Source organism: Chrysoperla carnea, chromosome 1, assembly GCF_905475395.1.
Source record: "Chrysoperla carnea chromosome 1, inChrCarn1.1, whole genome shotgun sequence".
Lineage (NCBI taxonomy): Eukaryota > Metazoa > Arthropoda > Insecta > Neuroptera > Chrysopidae > Chrysoperla > Chrysoperla carnea.
Window position 1 is genome coordinate 55,307,405 of NC_058337.1, and position 22,625 is coordinate 55,330,029.

At 27.8% G+C, this 22,625-nt stretch overlaps 1 protein-coding gene across 1 annotated transcript in view; it reads left to right on the forward strand.

The window, feature by feature from the left end:
* Positions 1 to 22,625, forward strand: part of LOC123291130 (lysophospholipid acyltransferase 1) — a 32,336-nt gene that overhangs the window by 5,262 nt on the left and 4,449 nt on the right. The window contains exons 2-4 of the mRNA XM_044871596.1: positions 20,349 to 20,494; positions 20,676 to 20,753; positions 20,874 to 20,965. Coding sequence (XP_044727531.1) covers positions 20,349 to 20,494; positions 20,676 to 20,753; positions 20,874 to 20,965 — 316 coding nt within the window. The remainder of the gene's footprint in view (positions 1 to 20,348; positions 20,495 to 20,675; positions 20,754 to 20,873; positions 20,966 to 22,625) is intronic.

Sequence of the window (22,625 nt, forward strand, 5' to 3'; positions counted from 1 at the left end):
GAAAATGATCTAATTAGGTTATTTATCAATATTTTTAAGCGTTAAAAACTTGGATCTAAAGTTAATATACCTTGACATATATTACATGTAAACAGGGTATAAAAACAATGAAATATGAAATGAAGCTACATCATGATGATACGATGAAGCGATTCAAATTTTATTAATGCAAAACCACGTTTCTTAGTTCTATGTTTAATGTTTATTATTATTACACACACCATAACATAATCTGATGTTAGATTTTTTTAATTGTGTACTTTTAGAATTCAATTTCAATTACTCGTTGCTTTCACCACTAAATACAGTAAGTACATCATAGTTCACAGTCACACATTACTAACGGTTTGGTGACGTAATGATATCATACGATATGATTTCATACAATGTACTTAATTTTAGCTAATTCAATTTAAATTTGTCGTAAAATTCTATAGACCAATAAAAACTTGCATGAACAAAAAATAACTGATGTAGAAAATTTTGGGGAGAGAAAAGTTTTTGTAGAAAGATAGAAAAAGGCAAAAAATTAAGCTTTTGTTTTTAGAATTGCTATTCCAAACCCAGAACACGTGTCAATATCTTGATAAAGAAAACTATCGAAGTAAGAAGTTTTATCCATCATTTATTATGATTATTTTGGGGACATCAATTTTTTTTTAGAAAAATCTGTTCAAAACCTAAGATAAATCATGACTAGGTCGATCCGTGTGGAATTCCGCTCTCGTAGTTACCGTAACCCGTGGCTAAAAACAACAAATAACAAATTTCGTAGAAAAATTTGAAAAAAATCAAAAGTTCTTAATTAATATTAGGAGAACATGTATTAAAAATAGTAATTATATGTCTAGAATATTAGGAGAGCATCTGTAAAAGGCAACATGTTTGCCTATTAATGTTTTGAGTATATGCCTAAAGTATTAGGAGAGCATCTGTAAAAACTAACATGTTAGCCTAGTAAATTTATTTTTTATGGCATTTTTCGTTCAAATTATTTGTCTAGCGTGTTTTTTCCTAAGCGGTACATTTTTAGACCGTTAGTATATTTTTTGTCAAACCTAGACATAATAAGCTTGAAAATGAGGCTTGAATCATGAAATTTGATTAAGGAAGATAAGGATAGGACAGGAACAAACTTGTTAGAGTAATAATATATAAAGGTTATAAAACCTCCTTTATCTTTGAAAAATTATTTTTACGTTTACGTTTGGAATTTGGATTTTAAAATTTATAATTTGAGTTTATTTGCAGTTTTGAACTGATTTGTTCTATCTAATATTCTTCTAATAATAAATAATATTATTTTTCACTTTGATAATTTTCGTTATTTATTTATACATACTATAGTTTTTGTCAGCTGCTTTGCTCGCACCCCATTGATAATGATTTTGATCGGTAAAGCATAAGAATGCTTAATTTTTTCGTTTTTAAAGTTGAATAAATTTCAAACTTTGAAAATGACTTTAGACTATTTACTTCTTTTCACCTTCTAAAGGGATTGTTTTTGAAAGAGTACGAAACACGTGTTTATTTGTTGACAGGAATAATACTGCGAATTTTGAACTCCCGTTTTAGAATTTTTTTAAATTCGTTGTTAGAAAATAGCTGCGTTATAATAGCTATCTGTGAATTTCAGATAATTTTGTTATTTTTATTGGTCTACTAGTAGCTACTACTAATTATTCATAATATTGAATTTAATACTTTCTTGAAAACGATTTTATTTCTTAATTATGTTATTGTTGCAGAAATTATTATAAAGCTTTGTCGATTTATTGAAATAAGTTTTATTTTTGTACGCTCTACCACGAGTGTTGCATCATTATCAACTAATGGGATTATCAAATTTTCTAAACATGTGCCACCCTTAAAAAAGTCCCTTAAAATGACATATTAAAAACACAGTTTTGTGGTGCAAGTGGAAGACTTTTTTTTGATTGAGGTATTATAATAAAAAAAATGTGGTAAAATACAAAGATATATGATATCTAGTAGTGATGGGACGAATGTTGAATTTTATATATTAGCGAATGCGAATGTTAATTTTCAAATGAATCGCTCACAAATTCTAATTTATTAACTTAATTAATCCTTATATATTATTATACATATATACCTTATATATATACCTTATCTTCCTTATTCCTTTATCAAATTTCATAATTCACCCCTCCTTTTCAAGCTTATCATGTTAGCTTCTGACCAAAAATATACTCACGGATTAAAATTGTACCGCTTAGGAAAAACAGGCTAAAAAAATATGAAATAATTTTAACGAATCTCTATATATAACGAATCTATATTTTTAACGAATATCTTATATTTTAAATAAGTTAAATAATAAGTGTATCAGACAAACATAATTCGAATGTAATGGTTTTTATAAATGTTTTCCTAATACTGAAGACATCATTAAACAGTGAATCAGCAACTGGAAAGATATTTCAAATGAAAGAATTTTTAAAACATGTTCTCCTAATATTAATTTAATAACTGTTGATTTTTTCACTACTTTTTTACGAAATTTGTTGTTGTTTTTAGTCATAAGTACAGGGTAGAGCATGGGTTACGGTAGCCACGAAAGCGGATTTCCTCACGGGTCAAGCTATTGCATAAAATTCTTCATTAGCGTAAAAGCGTGTCGTATAAATCCATTAAAAACAAACTATATTAGTCCATTAAAAACAAAATTAAGTTTTTTTTTTTAAATTTGAGGTTAGTTTACTATAATTGCATTTGCCCAACAATAAAATTTAACACGGATTAAAAAGTGATCCAAAAATATGAGTAAAGTACATATTTGTGAAGTTTGGGGCTATTTTGCAATTTATGAATACAAAATGATGATGATTTTTTGTCAAAAACATTCGCACCGTTTTTTGCGAATGCGAATGTTAAAAAATTCGCGAATATATGCTAATGTGAATGCGAATATTCGTCCCATCACTAATATTTAGTATAGAAGGCATCGTTTACTTTGGGAATCACGTGATATTGTGTGCTTCTATTTCTAGGCGAATGAATACTTATAGTATAGCGTTGCACATTTACTCGACTATATTATTTATTTTCAATAATGTTTATTTAAATACTGATCCAAGAGGCCACTGTAAAATTTCCAGGGTGTCTGTTTTATTGATGAAAACCTTCAGGAATGATGGTATTCATATTTGTAAAGAATATGAATACCACACATTTTTGTTCCAAACACACACTTACTTGGCCCATAATATATAGTGATTAAACCTATGTCAAATTGTAGAATTTGTTTTTTATACCTGTTATAAAAAACTATTATACTATTTAAAAAACAATCCTTTTCATTTCTATTCATGATAAAAACTTCGGGTTTGTCCCATTCGACGCGACGTGTGGAACAAGTTCAGATTAACAGGGTTATTTGTTAATGTAAACTTTTCTAACGCAAAATCCCAAAAATGAAAAAAAACACCTTTAAACACTACCTCTTATCTTCTGCACATGCTAGAAAGAAGCGGCTTTTTTCATCCAACGCAGAAATAACTGAAATTTAAGAGAATTATTCGAAGAAGTTAAATTTTTGAAAAATTCACTTCTTATTTTTTTTGTATAATTTTGTTGATGTATTGTATTAAAGATTTCAAATAACAGTGTTACTTTTCATACGATTTTTTTTTTGGCTCGGCGTCAAGTTATTACAAAAGAAAACATCCTTGCATCTTAACCCATTTGACCTATGGTTAAAATAGCCTTGACTAATTATAATTACTCAAAATAGTTATAATTAAAATAATTATACTCAAAATAATTAAAAAAATAGTTTTCAGTTTTATTTTTCCTACAATAAAGTAATGTTAAGTTTTCCAAATCAATTTTTGATACAACTTGTTATTCATAACATTGATCACATAATAAATATAATGTAAACAGTGTTATCAAATTTTAAAATTAAGTTAATAAACTATTAAATAATTAAATTGTATAAATTAATTTTGATTAATTTAGTGCAATTAATTAATCAATTAAAATTGATAAATTTATTTTTTTTTTTAAATTAACTCACAACTATGATGGCATACGGAATCCTAAAAATAAGATGTTTTAAAAGTGATACTAAAGGATGACATCATATGTTACGTAGACATAGATATATGTGTAATTCAGTTGAATGTCCAATGCTCTCAACACAAATAGATTACAAAGTTGGAAACTTTTATATTAATTCAAAAGAAAATAAATGGAAAATTTTTGTAATTGTCTGCTGCAGGAGGAAATAAGCTGTTCTATAGTAAAGGAGGAAATAAAAGAGCCCCCAATTTGAATTAATTTCCGTCCCCTTAATTTTTTTTGGTATATAAGATTTATATGAAGACAATAATGATCTTTCACCCTGATATTTTCTTTTAATTTATATTTGAATGACTAATTTTGCCCAAAAGTTAGTTAATCTTAACATCTCGAAAACCTTGCAGAATTTTATAATTACATTTGCATAGTGTAACAGTTTGAAGTCTTTTGAATAATGAAGTCTGTATTTTCTACATTCCCTTCAAAATTTTAAATTGGAAGGGGATATGATCAATTCAAAATTTTTAATTGACGACCAACCTCCTCTTTTTTTATTAATATGGAAAAAGCGTAAAAAAAGTTTTTAGGATAAAATTTTGTGTGTTTATCGTATATAATCACGTACACTGCAAAAAAATATCAAACTCAATATTCTTACAAGTTTCCTAGATTATTTTATGAACGACAGCAATTAAAAAGTCAGGATGGCTATACCAGGTGTATGTAATGCCGCTTATGATTCCAAAAAGGTGGTCCAGCCATTTCGATGGTTACAATAATTTGTCTCGTTAAATAACAATGTCGTTGATTTTCAACGAGTTTCCGTTATCTCGTTTATTAATAATTTTTAAAGTTCACTACAAATTTGTATTAATATAAAAATTATATCGTGAATAAATATAGTTCAAGGTTATCAGTGCCCCCAAACACTAGTACATAAAAAATAACTTTCGCTTATTAAAAGTAATATAAATACGTATATAATTCACTCGTGCATATTACTTACCAATAGTCCAAGAGCTGGTGACATATTTAAAGCGCGGATATGACCCATCTAGTTAAATGCATCTTTTATGATAATTGTATAGGGATTGATTAGATATAATATAGAAAATATATGCGTTGAAAAATATTATTGACTCAGCATCAAATAACTAAAATTATACTATTATAGTTTAATATCAATAGTAAGCGTAATATACAGTGTGATCATTTCAAAAGTATCCACCCTTATAACTGTTCACCTGATTATCATTTTGAGTAAAAACACGTCGATTCAAACATCGAGGGGGAAGTTTATAAATGGTTCCTAGAGATTTTAAGTTCCACCCCTTCCCCCTAGCCACCCCACCTTTGAAATTTCAAATGGTGCTCTCAACCTTGTTATGCATCATTTGAAAGGACATAAAATTCTCTATTCAACATGATAAAAAAAATGAAATCGATCGATTGGTTCTCAAGATAAACTACACAGAAGATGGAAGATATTCACACTTAAATCTTAACCTGATGTGATTAATGTTTTTGAGGGTACCAAAAATGGTACCTATAAAATTTTGAGTTCGTTCCAACCTCAACTTTGAAATAGAGCTCAGAACACAGAAACACACAAGAAATTATTTTTTCAATTTCTTTTTATAATAGTAACAATTATATTGTAATTTATTATTTACGATAATAATTTAAACTACATATAATTACTAATATAAATTTCATAAGTTATGTTATCATTTGTAAAAGCATAACTCATCAGTTATGTTATCACTTATGAAGTGTGTTATGTAAAATAAAAAATAAAAAAGTAACTGTTTTTCCGGCTTTTCGCCATATTATTAAAAAAATATACTTGACATCCCTATTAAAATTTCAGCGTGGGACTAAATTTATATATCTTTTTAATAAATAACATTGATGGTTCCGTGTCCCACCAGTCAAATGTTCTGCATTTCGATCATATATTACGCTTATTATAGATAGTAAACTATAATTTTGGTTGCTGGTCAATCAATAATATTTTTCAATACATATATTTTCCTTAATTATTATATACCTTAATCTCAATTTAATGTAAACAGTTTTTATTCTAAAAGAATATTATCAAACCACAAGATAGCTTAATTATTATTAACTGTTAAAATAATAACTGTTAATAAACCACGTTTTTTAAATGAAATAAAAAGTAAAATAATTAGTCAGATATCTGATATGATATCTCGTTCAATACTGGCCACTGGTCACAAGAATGCAAGATCGTCCCCTGCTTTTTAACCTTAAATTTTACATTAAAAAAATGTGTTTACTGACATGTCTCTAGTTCAGCTAGAAGTTAGTTTAAAAAAAATTAATTAATTCTACACATCCCAAATCGAGCTGATAGGCCAATAGAATAACGGGAAAAGATATGGCTTGCGTGTTGTTGTCGGTTACAGGCCAACAGTGGTTTCAATCTCTGGAGGTAGGTGCTCACATAATAGACCTGCCGAGGTCCACTAGCCCGGACCCTGGCCATTTCACCCTTTCGATTTCCGTCAAGCTGATTGCGGTCGGATTAAAAATTATTAGACGTTAAAAAGCTAATTTTGTTCTTTGAGGTTCTTTGATCAGCCACAAGATGTAGGGCCCAATTTTCTAGAAACCAATTGTTTGCATACAAATAAATTCAATTGAAAAATAGCGTTTTTATTCATTTTTTCGCAAAAATTTTTGTTTTTTTTCTTTTAAAGCTTTAAAAGAACATCTAAGGAACAAAAAGTTCCATAGTACCAGCATTATATTTATATTTTGTTGATATTTTTTTTGCGAATGGCTGAAAATGGCTGGCTTTTATAAGAGGTAATTTTCTGCGCTGGTCACGAATTCTTGGGCCATTTTGCTTCCCGAGGTCAGGAAAAAAGATATGACCTTTTTTAAGCGCTAATTTGAATTGAACATGGAAATATCGGTTTTCTTGAACCTAGCTTTCAACAGTGGGGTCAGATCAAAACATTTATCAGACAAATTTGCACCTAGGTACGTCCTCTTATGCCCATTTTTACCATTTTTTTAAATGATTTTTTTTCGTGTTCGAGTTAGACTCTAAAAATTAAATGTATGCCGGGAAAGATAACGGTTTTTATGCTGTTTCACCTCGCTTTGGATTTTTTTGAATATTGCCAATTACGGCGCCAAAATTAGCCATTTGCGGAAAACCGTAAAATTGACTTTGTAGGCCCAAAAATACAATTATTAAAAAAAATCAAAATACTTCTTGTAGATTTAGGTCAGTATAACCTAAAAATACCATCCATTTTAAGTTTGCTCAATATCCCATCTTCTGAGATAATTTCAGACCTCGAAAAAGTGGAGAGTTTTCGAGGTTAGACTTATTTTAGATTGACCAAATTAAACACGTTGTTAGAGTAAACTATGATTCAACTTTTGCCGTCAGCCGATATATTTGATCTCATCTTGAACTGAAAATATTGATCAAGATGCTTTTGGGACATCCCAGGGCCCATTTTTGGGCCTAGGACCTCCTAGCTATCAATAATAAAATTCTACAGCACTTTGAACTTCAAAAGTGCGCTAGTTTTACTAAATTGCTATCTTTTTGTTTGTTTGGAACACTTTTAAGATACATATGTGAATTTGGAAGACTTTTTAGATAACACATTCACTACAACAAAACATACAAAAAGATAGCAATTTAGTGAAACTAGCGCACTTTTTTTGATATATTTAAGAAAGAGATTCTACTATATTCAGAGGTATATTTTCTTGCATATGTTGTATTTTCGGTAGTAGACACACAGGATAGTAGTGAACCGACATGCAACTCAACGATGGTTCCCTACTATGCTGTGTGTCTATTACCGAAGCTACAACATATGCAAAAAAACATACCTAAAATAGTATCTCTTTCTTTAATACATTTTTCAATGTATACATATGTATGTACTCTCTCACATTCGTGGGTTGCACTATGCGAAAGTGTGAATTAAACGAACGCCCGGTATATTTATTTTATAGGATATAAAACCTGATTGGAAAATTATTCATAATAATTTCTTAATGAAAAATTAATAAATTTATTTCCTTATTGAATTTTGAACCTTAAAAATAGCGGCTCGTGGCTTCGATTAACTGATTGGAAAATTATTCATAATAATTTCTTAATGAAAAGTTAATAAATTTATTTCCTTATTGAATTTTGAACCTTAAAAATAGCGACTCGTGGCTTCGATTAACTGATTGGAAAATTATTCATAATAATTTCTTAATGAAAAGTTAATAAATTTATTTCCTTATTGAATTTTGAACCTTAAAAATAGCGACTCGTGGCTTCGATTAACTGATTGGAAAATTATTCATAATAATTTCTTAATGAAAAATTAATAAATTTATTTCCTTATTGAATTTTGTACCTTAAAAATAGCGACTCGTGGCTTCGATTAAGCAATTTTATTGAACATTGATTTGAGCAGTAGGTTTTAATTATCATCAAATCCGATATTCTAGGATATGCACGTAAAAAATCCAGGAACCCTAACATTCTGCCTTGTAGTAAATAAACTCCTGAGTCGATGTGAAGCATTTTCTCTCAAAGAAGGAGGTGTAGAAATCTGGGGAAAAAAGTGAACGTAAACCGCCTGGAAGCAACGGTAACTCAAAGCATTCATTTTAAAAAGGGGAAAAATAGCATGTACTTTTATGGAAAAATAGTGGCAGACACCGCAGACTGGCAGTATGGCGTTAATTTGAAATTTAGCGTGGCAGAAGTCTCGAAAACTGCTGTAAAACAAAGTAAAAACATCCATAACGAGTGCACAAACCTTACACAAGACAGGCAGGCATTTATATATCTTTTTTTTCAAGCCAGTAATTCGGTATCTATCCAGCCAAAGGAAGATTGCCGTGATCTCTAATTTTCGAAATCCAGCTCTGTAAAAAATCCTTACTCTTAAGCAATCGAATTTTCATTAACTTTCGCAGTATCTCTGATATTCATGTGTTAAAATTACAAATGGACAAAGTATATTTGTCGATTCTTCCAAAAATAACATAAGTTGTTTACTTCGTAAAAATTGTTTAGTAAAGAAATTTTTTTGTATTAAATAATAAATAAATTCAAGGTCACAATCAGCTGATCACATGGTTTTTCTATTAATAAAAGTTAATTGACAATAAATATTTCTTTCTTTTTGCAATAATAATTATTGAATATAATTGAATGATCTTAATTGATTTTACTACTGTCTAAGAAAAAAATGTTATCTATAAACCTAATTTTTAATTTCTATTTATAATCGTTAATTATGAAATATTATCAAAATTTCTTAGAATGTTGGATTTATTTAGGAAATGTCGAAAATGTCCATATAACCAAGTAAAGTATATAAAGAAACATTTCGAGTGGTAAGGTAAGTTAAAAGTAGAAAAATATCCGATGTTAACAGAATTACAGATCTGAAGATAGATATTATGAGGCTCGTTATTCTGATTTTCTTTTGGACCTGTCTGGTAAAAAATTACAAACGTTTTTGAAATGCAAATATTTTTATGTAATAAATTGCAAGGGTCAGGAACTCTATATAGTCCAGAATTCGGTACATTTGTATATGAAGCGTTTCACAATCCGAAGGATTTGATTCCCCTACTGCCAGTTTCATTTTTTCGGCGCTTCAACTGTTGATGTTAAGTTATTCTAGTACAGCATGTATCACGTTGTGAGATCCGACTAAATTATTACTTTTTTAACTTTGTTTAGTAAAAAATGTATTATTAATTAATAATCATTGTTCATTAAAAAATTCGATTTATGTAATTTCCTTAAATGCCTTTGTATGTACATTTTATGAAAGTAAAATAATAATTTGAAAAAAATTGTTTTTCAGCGCGTTCAAAATCCCCACTTCCTAGAATTCTTAGAATTCTGTCGTTAGTGTGTTTTTGGAAAAGAAAAGAAATGCTAAGAGGATAAATTACAGTAAATGTAATTTTTTTTAAAGCGAAGTTTCTCAGGTCAACTCTTTTACAATAATCCGATTTCGATAATTCTATGAATTTTCATCTGTGAACGATTTCTCTGACAATAGTGGCCTGATTTAGAAAATTTTTTGTTTATTTGAAAGGATATACTCTCCAAGTGGCTTCATCAAAATCGATTCAGTAGTTTTTAAACTGAATTTATTTATTGCGTACGAAGGTAGACCTAAACTCACTATCACTCACTAAGTACTGAATAAAAAGTTTTTGCAAAAAATAGAACTGCTGAAAAATGCACAATTAAAAAATTCATCTCTATTCAATAATTTTCTTGTGAGCAATTGCGACGCTAATGAATCAATTTTTAGCCTAGGAATATAGGATATGGTTAGCGTAACTAAAAAATTATTTTTTTCGTCGATTTTATTTTGTGCAAAAAAATTTTTTAACGTTAATTATTATCAATTTTTATTAATATTAATCGAGAAATTCTCAAAATTATAAACGGTAATCACCGAAGCCCTTTATAGTTTCCATACATGGATGTATAGAAACTTTCTTAGAATTATATTGTCTATATCAATGTGCTCTTCGGATACGATGACTACGAGAAATCTCTTATAAGGTGGTCTCGTGAATAAGTTTAACTAAAATTTAAAAAAAACAATGATATGGACGTATTTTATAGAGAAATATGTCTGTAAAACGGAGATATAACATCTTTTTTTGTTTATTTATCAAAACACGTATAATCAGTTTTCAAAGTGAAATAAAATTAATATTATCCTCCTAATTTGAGCTCTAATGAATTTTACCTTGAGTCAACCTATGCTTTATTACTACAATGAAACAATATAATAATAGGTCATTTTTATTTTTTGATTTAAATAAAAATAGGTATACTTGAACAATAGATATTTTGTTTATAAAATCATTTCCGGAATCAATGTTATCAATAAATATGAATTTTATTTATTATTTTTCAAAAAATGTCATACATCATAATATTTGTTGAATTCTTTATTTTATCAACAGTGCAAATCCGCACTAAATTAGCTGAACATTGATAACAATTTTTATACCATGCATATATGAAATATACATATTATACCATGCATATATGAAATATATATAGTATATTAAGTTTAATCCCAAGTTTGTAACGCTTAAAAATAATGATGCTAAAAAAAAATTTTGTCATAGGTGTTCATAGAATCACCTAATTAGTCCATTTCCGGTTGTCCGTCCGTCCGTCCGTCTGTGGACACGATAACTCAAAAACGAAAAAAGATATCGAGCTGAAATTTTTACAACGTACTCAGGACGTAAAAAGTGAGGTCAAGTTTGTAAATGGGCATCATAGGTCAATTGGGTCTTGGGTCCGTAGGACCCATCTTATAAACCGTTAGAGATAGAACAAAAGTTTAAATGTAAAAAATGTTCCTTATCAAGAATTAAACAACTTTTGTTTGAAACATTTTTTCGTAAACATCACTGTTTACCCGTGAGGGCCCCAATTAGGCGGAAATTTTATAATATGTGTACAAACTATACACTAAATGTCGGTCGGTAATGCAGAAACCTATAAAGTCATTTACATATGTACTATACTTGATTATCAGTTATTTATGTGTTACATGTTTGTATGTGTAATGTGATAAAGAAATCAACACTGACTATGCATGGTATTTCAACAGTTAACTCAGTCAATTGTTTGTTTTCACTTGTTAATAATATGTTGTGAAAAACTATTATTGTATTGTTGTTTATGCAATTTGTAATTGCTTTTGTTTTTTTAGTGCTAGTAGAAGACATGACATAATTCTGAATAATTCGGGTTTCTCCTTAAAACAAAGTTTTGATCTTGCAATCGAATACGTATACACTTCTGATGACAGGTCAAGTACCTATTTTTGAACTTATGCTTTTTAACCAAATATAATGTAACGCATCTAGTGTATCAGGATTCTTCACTAAAAAGTATGTCAAATTATGTACAACTGTTCCAGATTTATATAAAACCATATATAAATAAATCAAAAATGGTCAACCTTTGATCTCGAAAAAAAATTGCAAAAATTTATGGTAAATAAAACAATATTTTTTTATTTATCAATATTCATAAAATAATAATAATTTAATCATAAAAAAATATTATGTCCATGATAAGTCAATTTTATAACAATTGATAAAACCAGAGACAATTTTAAATTATTGTTATGTTAATTTTTTATTTAAGGTGATAAAGTTATTTTTAACTTTTTTGGTAGAAATTTATTACTTTCATTCCGAAAACCAAAATCAAAATTTTTTTAATTAACGTTTGTTTTAAAAAATCAAGTATGTATGAGTGTGTGTGTGTGTGTGTGTGTGTGTGTGTGTGTGTGTGTGTGTGTGTGCTTGAGGGTGTGTGGCCAGACATTTGTCGGGCGATAATTCCCAAATCAATTATCCGATCAATTTGAAATGTTTACTAATGGTGAAACTCTAAGACGAATTGACCAAAATTTATCTCAAATGAGGGCTTTGAGGATAGCTCATTTGGAATTTTTAAATAAATATTATTAAAATTAAAATTTTTAGAATGGACGAAATTGTAGAAAATAATTTTTCTATAATTTATCATCAGATCATTATTGAAGTCTGATATTTATAATAGCTGAAGAAATCTTCAATTTATATAAAGGTATACCAAAAGGCAAAACCAAAGGAAATTAACCGTTTTAAACAAACTAAGTTATAATTAAAATTAAAAAAAAAAATGTTTAATAATTACAAATTTGATTACAGATTTGAATAAATAAAATAAAATAGAAAAAATTTGTGTATAGTAAGTAATTAAATCCGTTGCTAAAAAGAAGCGGGTTTGGGTCAAAGTCTATTTTCGTAACTTATTGTATTAAGGTCATCATTAGATAGCCTAGGTAAAACTTGGAAAATTTTTATTCTAGGATAACTCCTATATTTTTCAATTCCTTCTTTCCGGGGGCCCGAATAATTTATTAATATCCATTGTGGACGATATTCAGATACGTAGATGGTTGGATAACAAATTGTAAAAACCATTTTACTGACTCTCGTAAAAACACGGTGCCCGACATCCAAAAAATTTCAATTTTCAGCATTTTTATGTTTCATTTTTTAAAATGAACGAGCGGTCAAGCTAAAATATTGCTGAATTTTTTAAAGTCATTTTGTTCAAGCTTCAAATTATCAAAAAGATTTTAAATATAATAAATTAAAATCAATGTTAAGATGGTCAAGATGAAATACGCGATTCAAGCTATAAGCTCATTTAAAAAACATTCTTGCGGATGATACTAAAGACAATGACTCGAACCCATCAAGTACATAAAAGCATAAATTTTCGTCATAATTGAGTTTGAAATCATTTCATACAAAATTTTTCTATGAATAACATTTTTTATTATAAAATTACTAAAGTCATCACCCAAATCTTCTTGGAACAGTTTCAGCTATTTCAGTTGATTAGGAAGGTAACTAAAAAAAATAATTTATCGAACTTTCAACCAAATTTTTGAACCTCTAAAATTTTAACCCACCTCTAGAAACTTCTGAGGTATATTAAAAGCTATTCAAAATATAGCGAACAATGGGTATTTTGAAGATGTTATTCTTGGAACAATCTGGTTTTGGTTATATGCAAGATGGTATGAGGCGTAGAGTAGAGTAAATGTTTATAAAATGCTCTATACTTGAGTTATTTTACCGAGGCCAATTTTTTGAACTTTAAAGTGTGTTTTCGAATCTTATAATACAATATTTAATTGATCTTAATTTATATTTTTGCTAATATAAGTTATTTTAAATCAGAATTAAAAGATCGAACCATTTAAATTAAACTGTGTGCTTTAAAAACGTCTTTGTTTTTTTAAATCTTGGCCTCGGTAGAATAACTCAATTATTGTGGTATGTATTAATGACAAAAGGTCAGCCACGATCACAGTTGTTGGTATTCGCACCGTGCGTGAGTTGTATTGGAGGCGTTTCCATGGTAATGGTACACTATTTTAAGTATAGAATTGTATGGATTGCATTTATGACTTACATTGAAAATTTAATATTATTGTCTCACAAATTTAAATAAATAATTATGATAATTTACGTTTGAAAAATAATATTTGTGCAATTTGATTTCTTATTTTCACAATTTTAAATGCATTAAGTTTAATGAATTAGTGTTTTTCAATAATTTTAAGTTGACATTTCTATAACATTTACATGTAAAGAACAGCAAATTAGTCATAACAGCCTCCTTTATCGCCAAAATTTTTCACTGGAAGCGCTTTCATTGTTTTAATTGTCCCTACCATGTCTACGCACACAACGAATATGCGTAATTTGCCTAATGGAATAGTGCAATATAAATCGCGTGTACTTGCAGATAGTTAGCCGATCTGAGTTTATGTATTACAAGCTTTTAATGTAAATTAATGAAATTATTTAATTAATAAATATAAACAAATTCATCCGACAGACACTTCCTACTGTGTAATTAATATTATAAATAAAACTGAAAATATTGATTTGATGAGGGTTTGGCTCGGATAATGAATGTGAAATCTTGTTAAAATAAATATTTGTACTCTCATATAAATGAAATTTTTAAAGTGTATTTGTAATTTGCTTTATAATTTTAAGTTATCTATATTTTTTACTCACATAATCAATTTGGTATGAAGGTATGATGTTGACGGTAACGAACAACATGACCTCTGACATTTCGAGCCGGTGGTCTGCTTCTCACCCATTAATATATAAAGTGTAGCATTAATTTGGGGGAAAAATTTAATACTTCTTTGTATCAAAATATAAAAAAATGTTTACATAAATCTTTGGTCTAAGATTTTTACGACATAATTATACGATAATAAAGAGAAGAAAAAAATATTTTATTTTTCATATTAGACATAAACGATGATACAGCTTTGGTTGCTTTAAAATCATTTTTATCATCCAAAATCACAAAAATAAAAAATCTGATCAAAGTATTTTTGTGTAGAAAATCTTACTTGAAAATAAAAATCAATTGCCATCTTTTTTAATTATTGTTGTTCAAAACTTTATTACTATACAGTGTGTAGATAGCATTTAAGATGAAGGCACCTTCATATTTTCGTTATTTATAGGAAAATCGATTTAAAATTTGGACAGTCATACAGGGTGACATTTTTTAATATACTTAACTGAAATCTGAACTTTAAACTCAGCCTACAACAAATTGGAAAATAGGGCCGATTTTTAAAATTTTGTCTAGCGTCAGAGATGGTTTGAGATATAGTATGGCACGCCATTTTACTATTTAATGTCCGAAAAAAATGATCGTAATAATAATACATTATTATTATGTTATCATCATAATAATAATCATTTTCATTATGTAAATAATTTAAATTCAATCATTTTTATTATGTACATAATTTTAATTCAATCATTTTTATTATGTACATAATTTTAATTCATATTAAATAGTAAAACGGCGTGCCATATATTTCCATTATGTACATAATTTTAATTCTCTATTTCCATTATGTACATAATTTTAATTCAATCATTTTTATTATGTACATAATTTTAATTCTCTATTTCCATTATGTACATAATTTTAATTCAATCATTTTTTTTTAATCTAATTCAAATAAAATTAACTGATTTATTATTATGTATCATCATAATAATAATACATTTTTATTATGATGATAACATAATAAAAATGTATTATTATTATGTATCATCATAATAATAATACATTATTATTATGATGATACATAATAATAATACATTTTTATTATGTTATCATCATAATTTTAATTCTCATCTTATCTTATATCAATCTCTCTTTTACTAAGATTTATTTTACAAAATATAAAATATAAAATATAAAATTTCTGTTTGAAAAAAAAAAAATTAATTAATTTTTTCCTCGATGAAATTAGCCTATTAAATAGTAAAATGGCGTGCCATAGATATAGAAAAAAATTATTAGCAAAAGTTGCTTAAAATATTTTTAATTTTGCCATTATTTTGGTCCACACTCATAATTATAAGTTTATTGAAATATTTTAACTTATAACACAATTAAATTATTAATTTGTCCAGTTTTTACATTCCATAACACATTTGTTATAAAATTACAAATTAAACTTTTATAAGTAGTGTGCTCAATAATGTAAAAACTGGACAAGTTGATAATTTAATAGTGGTATGTATTCAAATATTTCAATAAACTTGTAATAATTTTGAGTAAAGACCAAAATAATTAAAATATTAAAAAGGCGAATTTTGTCATGAAAATCGGTATATGGGTATACAAAAATATACTAAGCAACTTTTTCGGATAGTTTTTTTCCATATCTCTGAGCATCTTTGACGCTAAGAAAAATTTTAAGAATCGACCTATTTGTGAATTTGTAGTAGACTGAGTTCAAAATTTTGATTTCGGTTAAGTACCTTAAAAAATGTGACCCATCACTCTGTATGGCGATGCAAAATTTCAAATCGATATTCTTATAAATAACGAAAATATGAGGGTGTTTTCATCTTAAATGTAACACACTGTATATTTGTCAATATTTATTTTATGACGATTTTCAAGACTTTGCTACCCTTATACAAAGATGATTGAAAATTGTCATCCTTCATTTTCTCGATAACAGATTGATTCCTGATTATTTTTAATTTCAATACACATTTTTTATAAAATACAACTGGCATAAAAAACTAGCTTATAATTATTTATCATTATTGAACGATGCTGCATAGTCATGGCGATGTTATATGGGCGTTTTATGTCCATTGGCTACGGAATCCTAAAAAAGGCTAATGATTTGAAAGTATTTGTTCTAATTACTTTTTATCAATTATCCAAACAATAATTAACTTTATCTGCACGATTTAAGCCTCTTTTTAAATACACGGTATTTAATTTAATCCTATCATTATAAAACTATCATTTATTTTATTTGTCATGCAATATAAATATTAGAAAAATGTAGCTGTTGATTACACAATAGTTTATTACACTCACGCGCTTATTTGGGAAAATCTCCTTAACCTTTAAAAAATAAGTCCTATACATTTTTAAGAATTGTTATTAAATTTGCACTTTAGGGACCCTTCTTTAAAATGCACCTAGAGCACCAGGAAAAAAACCAAATTATATCATTTTTTACGTAGATTACGAATCCGTTGTCGGAGCTGTTGAAAAACTAACAGTTTCTCTTTAATTAACGAAAATCGCAAATTTGCATTTTCGATAAGCGTTATTTTTCGTACCTTACAATGAATAAATTAATTAATTAAATTAGTTTATTAATTACCTTATTAAATATTAAATATGCTTAAAATGTACAAAAAATGATGTTAATAGCGAAAAATGATGATTTCAAAATTTGAGGTTATTTGACCGTTATTGCACCTTGCATTTTCTGATCTACAGGCTAGCCATGCCATGCCTTTAATGGGTTCGAGTTAGCACTGGTCGACGTGTTTTTAGCCCTTAAAATCACCCTGTGACAAACCAATTTATTTATTAATGCAAAAATACTATGGGAAAATACGGTATTTTCGTTAATTAAAGAAAAACTGTTAATTTTTACCAGCTCCGACAACGGATTCGCAATCTACGTAAAATGCTTTAATTTGGTTTTTTTCTTGGTTTTCTAGGAGTATTTTTAAAAAGAGTCGCTAAAGTGCAAAATGACCGAAACTTTCGTTTTGTGGACTACTAACGAAACAAATTAAGTGAAAAAATTAAAATTTGTATACTGCTTGAGTAAAAAGTGTTTATTTCATTTTCTGGGTGATGCAGTTAGTTTATAAGGTCACACATACACAAGCCATACGCTAACATTCACATCAAAATGAAATTTTTTAGAAAATCGTTGAACACATGTTTCAATAAAAACATTTATTTTATTGATTGCGAAGGTTTATTATTAGAATATGATCATAAACAACAAGCAAAAAAGTGTAAAAGTTGATCGCGGTGAGTGCAACAGACAGGCTTGCGCTTGAGTCATGCAATTATTAAAAATAAATAATTTTATGCACTGAAAGGATAATAAGAACCTTTATGTAAGTGTGACTCATTGCACTGTATATGTTTATTATAATAAGGGGAGAAAAAACATGTGTATTTTTAGAATCACGTGATTTTGTCTATTATTTATTGTCTGGGTAAACTTTATATCAATTACTAGCTAGTACCCGACATGCATTGCAAAGTATAATGCCGCATAAAGTAAAAGAGTGAATGTTTGTATATTCTGTTTATTGAAGTGCTTTTTGATAAACAAAATTTTTGCTTTTTCCATCCTATGTGTCCATGAATAATTGGTACCAGAGCTAGTAACGTTTTCGAAAGTTTAATTTAAGATGGCTATATTTCGGATTTAAATTAGGGAGGGATGAAGTACGTTTTACATCTGAGAGCGTTTGCGTTAGATTCTCGCTAGTAAAACAACCTAATTTATGTTTGGAAAACTAAAATAAAATTCTTTAATTATGAAATTAAATTATAATAAAGTCACAACCATACTAAAATAATTTAATAGTATATTACACACCTAGGGAGCAAAAGTAAATAATATTCAGAACTCATGTTCATTGTCGCCCGAGGCGAAGGCTGACAAACTTGTGATCTGAGACATTCTTTACTTGCTCCCGTTGTCTTTTTCTGCCTTATTCTTTTATCAAATTCCATGATTCACCCCTCATTTTCAAGCTTATCATGTTATTTTCCGACAAAAAATATACTCCCGAACTAAAATTGTACCGCTTATAAAAAACCAGGTTAGACACATAATACATAATTTTAATGAAAAAAATATATCTATATTTTAAAAAGGCTATTAGGCAAACATAATTCGATTGTAACAGTTTTTATAAAGTGAATCAGCAACTGTAAAGATATTTCAAATGAAACTATTTTTAAAACATTTTCTCCTAATATTAATTTAAAAGCTTGATTTTTTTCGCCACTTTTGTACAAAATTTATTGTTGTTTTTTAGTCACGAGTACAGGGTGTCCATAGGTTACGGTAGCCTCAGCAGTGGAATTCCGTACGGGTCGAGCTAGTACATATAATTCTTCATTATCGTAAAAAAGTCCGTCGTATAAGTCTATTCAAAACAAACCACATAAGTCCATTAATAGCAAAATTAAATTTGAGGTTTGTTAGTTTACTATAATTGCATTTGGCCAACATTCAAATTTAACAGTGATTAAAAAGTGATATAAAAATATGAGTAAAGTACATATTAGTGTATTAGTACATTTTTGTCAAAAACATTCGCAAAACATTCTTTTTGCGAATGTGAGTGTTAAAAAATACTCGAATATTGGCGAATGCGAATATACGTCCCATCACTAATATGTACGTATAATTGCATATATACAAATATTCATTTTTATTTATATACATAGATAAACAATTTTATTATAAATATTATTATATAGAATCGATTTATTTTAAAATAAAATCCAAAAAATTGTTAATTCAAATGGAATGTTTTTTTAACACGATTTTATTTACTTGGTATGTATCTATGTAACGGAATCTTTAAACGTTATTTACAACCACTTCAAAATGTCAAATTATTTCCATATCTGAAGAGACGGTAGTGTCTTGTACCACGTACTAATGCATATATAACTAAAAAAGTAGAAAATAAATATTAGTTATAATAAAAAACTTTATTGTAACTTGCTGAATTAAAAAGAAGAATATAATTTCTATAAGTTAAAAAAAATAGATTAGAATGATACAAACATTTTGTGAAAACTCAAATTAATAATATAGTAAAGCGATATTGATAAATAGTAAATAATCAGGTGGTTTAAATTGGAACTACTGAAAAAGCGGTCCACGTTCTGTTTAATAGTATAAATTTTTATCGCCAGATGGCGGGATTTATCTAATTTGAATTTGAATATTTTTATTGATATTAAAAAATGGCAAGTACAAGTATTGCCACCTGCTAGTCGAAATTGTAACTACTAAATTCGGGTCTTTTTCTGTTTTTAATTAGTACGAATTATTATCGCCAGTTATCGAGTTGCAATTTCTAGTTATCAATAAAAGTTATAAATAATTTAATAATACAATTGATAGCAATGGTTAGTTAAACGTAGACTCAATAGACCTGTTTTGGAATATATGCTCTTTCAGAATTAGAAGAACCTCGATGGTAGTATATGAAACACTATACGTATATTCATTTTGAGAAGATCGAACTTATATAGATATTAGATAAAATTACATATTTTTTTTAATAAAATAGTGCTGCTAACAAAGTTTATTGTTATTTTACAGGTTAATTTGGTACTCACACAACTTGTATCTTTGAGTATAGCACCGCTATTTCGGACACTTCTACATCCTGCACGTGTAAGTGCAGACATACGTCATGGATTGGGGCTTACGTTGGGTGCATTGTTTGGTTATATATGTTTTGGATAGTAAGTTCAAACAAAATCGTTTAATGTAGATAGATTTACTTTGTCAGTAAATTTGCAAAACCGCAAATAGATGTTTTTAATTTTTCTAAAAATTAATTTTTATCCTTTGCCATTTTGTGAATTCACTCTTAAAAAGAAAGACAAAATTTTGTATTTTCAACTTATTTTTCTATTTTTACAGCCATGCAATACATTTAATAACATTACCAACACTTACATACACAATAATGTGCTTCCAAAGTCCAAAAACTATGCATCGGTAAGTATTGAAAATTTTTTTTAGAATGAATTCAAATCAATGAACATTAGTTTCGCAACGATTCAAATTGTCTAGCATAATTTTTCTAATAACAGCTTCTGATTTAATTAATGTTTTTAGGAGTGTGTTAGTGGTCTCATTATTATATTTATCTACAATTCATTTACATCGACAATATTATTTTTCGAATTCGTACACGCTTGACATTTCTGGTATGTTTGCGCTTCTTTTATTTATTTAGCACCTTAATACAATGTAAAATTAATATTACCGTATAAAGTTACGTTTATGTTTAATTTTTGAATTAACTTGAGCGAAACGTGTCTCAGTGTTCAGGTATTTGTTAAACCAAATCAATAATCATACCCCATTCTTTTTATACTCTGCTTATATACATAATCACAGGAGTATATTAAATTTAGTCTTAAATTTAACGCTAAAAAATATTGATGGTAGAAACAAAATTTTGGTAAAGACGTCATAAATTTATTAGTGTATTTCTATCTGCCCTAGTACTTGTCTGTCCGTGAACGCGATAACTCAAAACCGAAAAAGTTAGCGAGCTAAAAATTTGTAAAGTGTATTCTATTTGATGAAACGAAGTCTTGAGTAAATATTTCGGTGTCCATCGAATCCCTACCAGCGTATGCATTAAAAAGGCTCTAAATCTTCATTTATTTTTAAAAACATATTCTTCGAAAAACCACTGAATGAGTTGCTTGACAATAGAAATGTCTGTCTACCTGTTAGTTTTATGAAAAGAAATAGTTTTTGTTGTGAATAAATCTGAGAGTTAACAGGGGTGGATATACTTGAGGATTAGTGGTAATTTCAAAACGTTCACTAGAAAGTATCCCGAGTAGAATTGAGAAGAAAAAAATAGCCAAAAACAATTAAAAACTAAAAAAATGTACAAAATTTACAAATTGTTTTACAAGCTAATTCCGTTGCTCAATTTAGTATTAAAAAATATACTTATAAACGAAGATACAGCTATAAAAATTACTTGTGAATATAATGATTTTCATTAACGTAAAAAATAGGGGCTGTGTCTTGTATAAAATAGAGGATTTACAATATCGTCTAACCTTTCGCGACGAAAAGCCTATATTCACTAAATGAAACATTTTCACACATCTTATTATGTAAGAGTGTTGTCGGATAAAACTTAAATAAATATATAGAAAAAATGTATTTATGTGGCTTTTCTATCCAGGCGAATATTTTGCTTATTTTTATCATCACCTTATAACTTGTTGATTTATAAGAATTATAGAGAACTGTTTACTCTTCAGATTTCTACTGAATCCTTGAAAAAATTAATTTTCTATAATGTATACATAGTTTTTTGAAGTAATCATTTACTTCAAGAAAAAAATATTAAATTTTCCATTCAAAATTTTTCGTTTTGGGATATATATAGGAATTTCACTTCTTTATTGAACTAAAATTTCAATGTTGATGTAAAACATCAATTCTTAATTAACCGTTCTAATATTTTACATTATTAATATTTTACTTCGTTCAAATCAAAGTTTCTACCAGTTCCAATATTATTAGTTGTTATTTACGTTTTCGACTTATCACTTCTCCATTAAAGAGAGATTTAATTTTAAAATTTCAAAATTAATGGCTTGTGCATCTTTTTATTCTTTTGTTTTATTATTAGCTTTCACACTCACAAAATGAGTTAATATAAAACCTGTTGCAAAAGTTTAATTTTTGAGTGTGATAAAGGGTAGAAGCAATGGTAAAGGATGTAAATAGCTGTATTTTTTTACAATGAATCTAATACCAATGTAAAAAAATACCGCTAATTGAACTGATAATTCTTTAAAAGATAGTATGTTTTTCTGAATGAAAATTACCTTG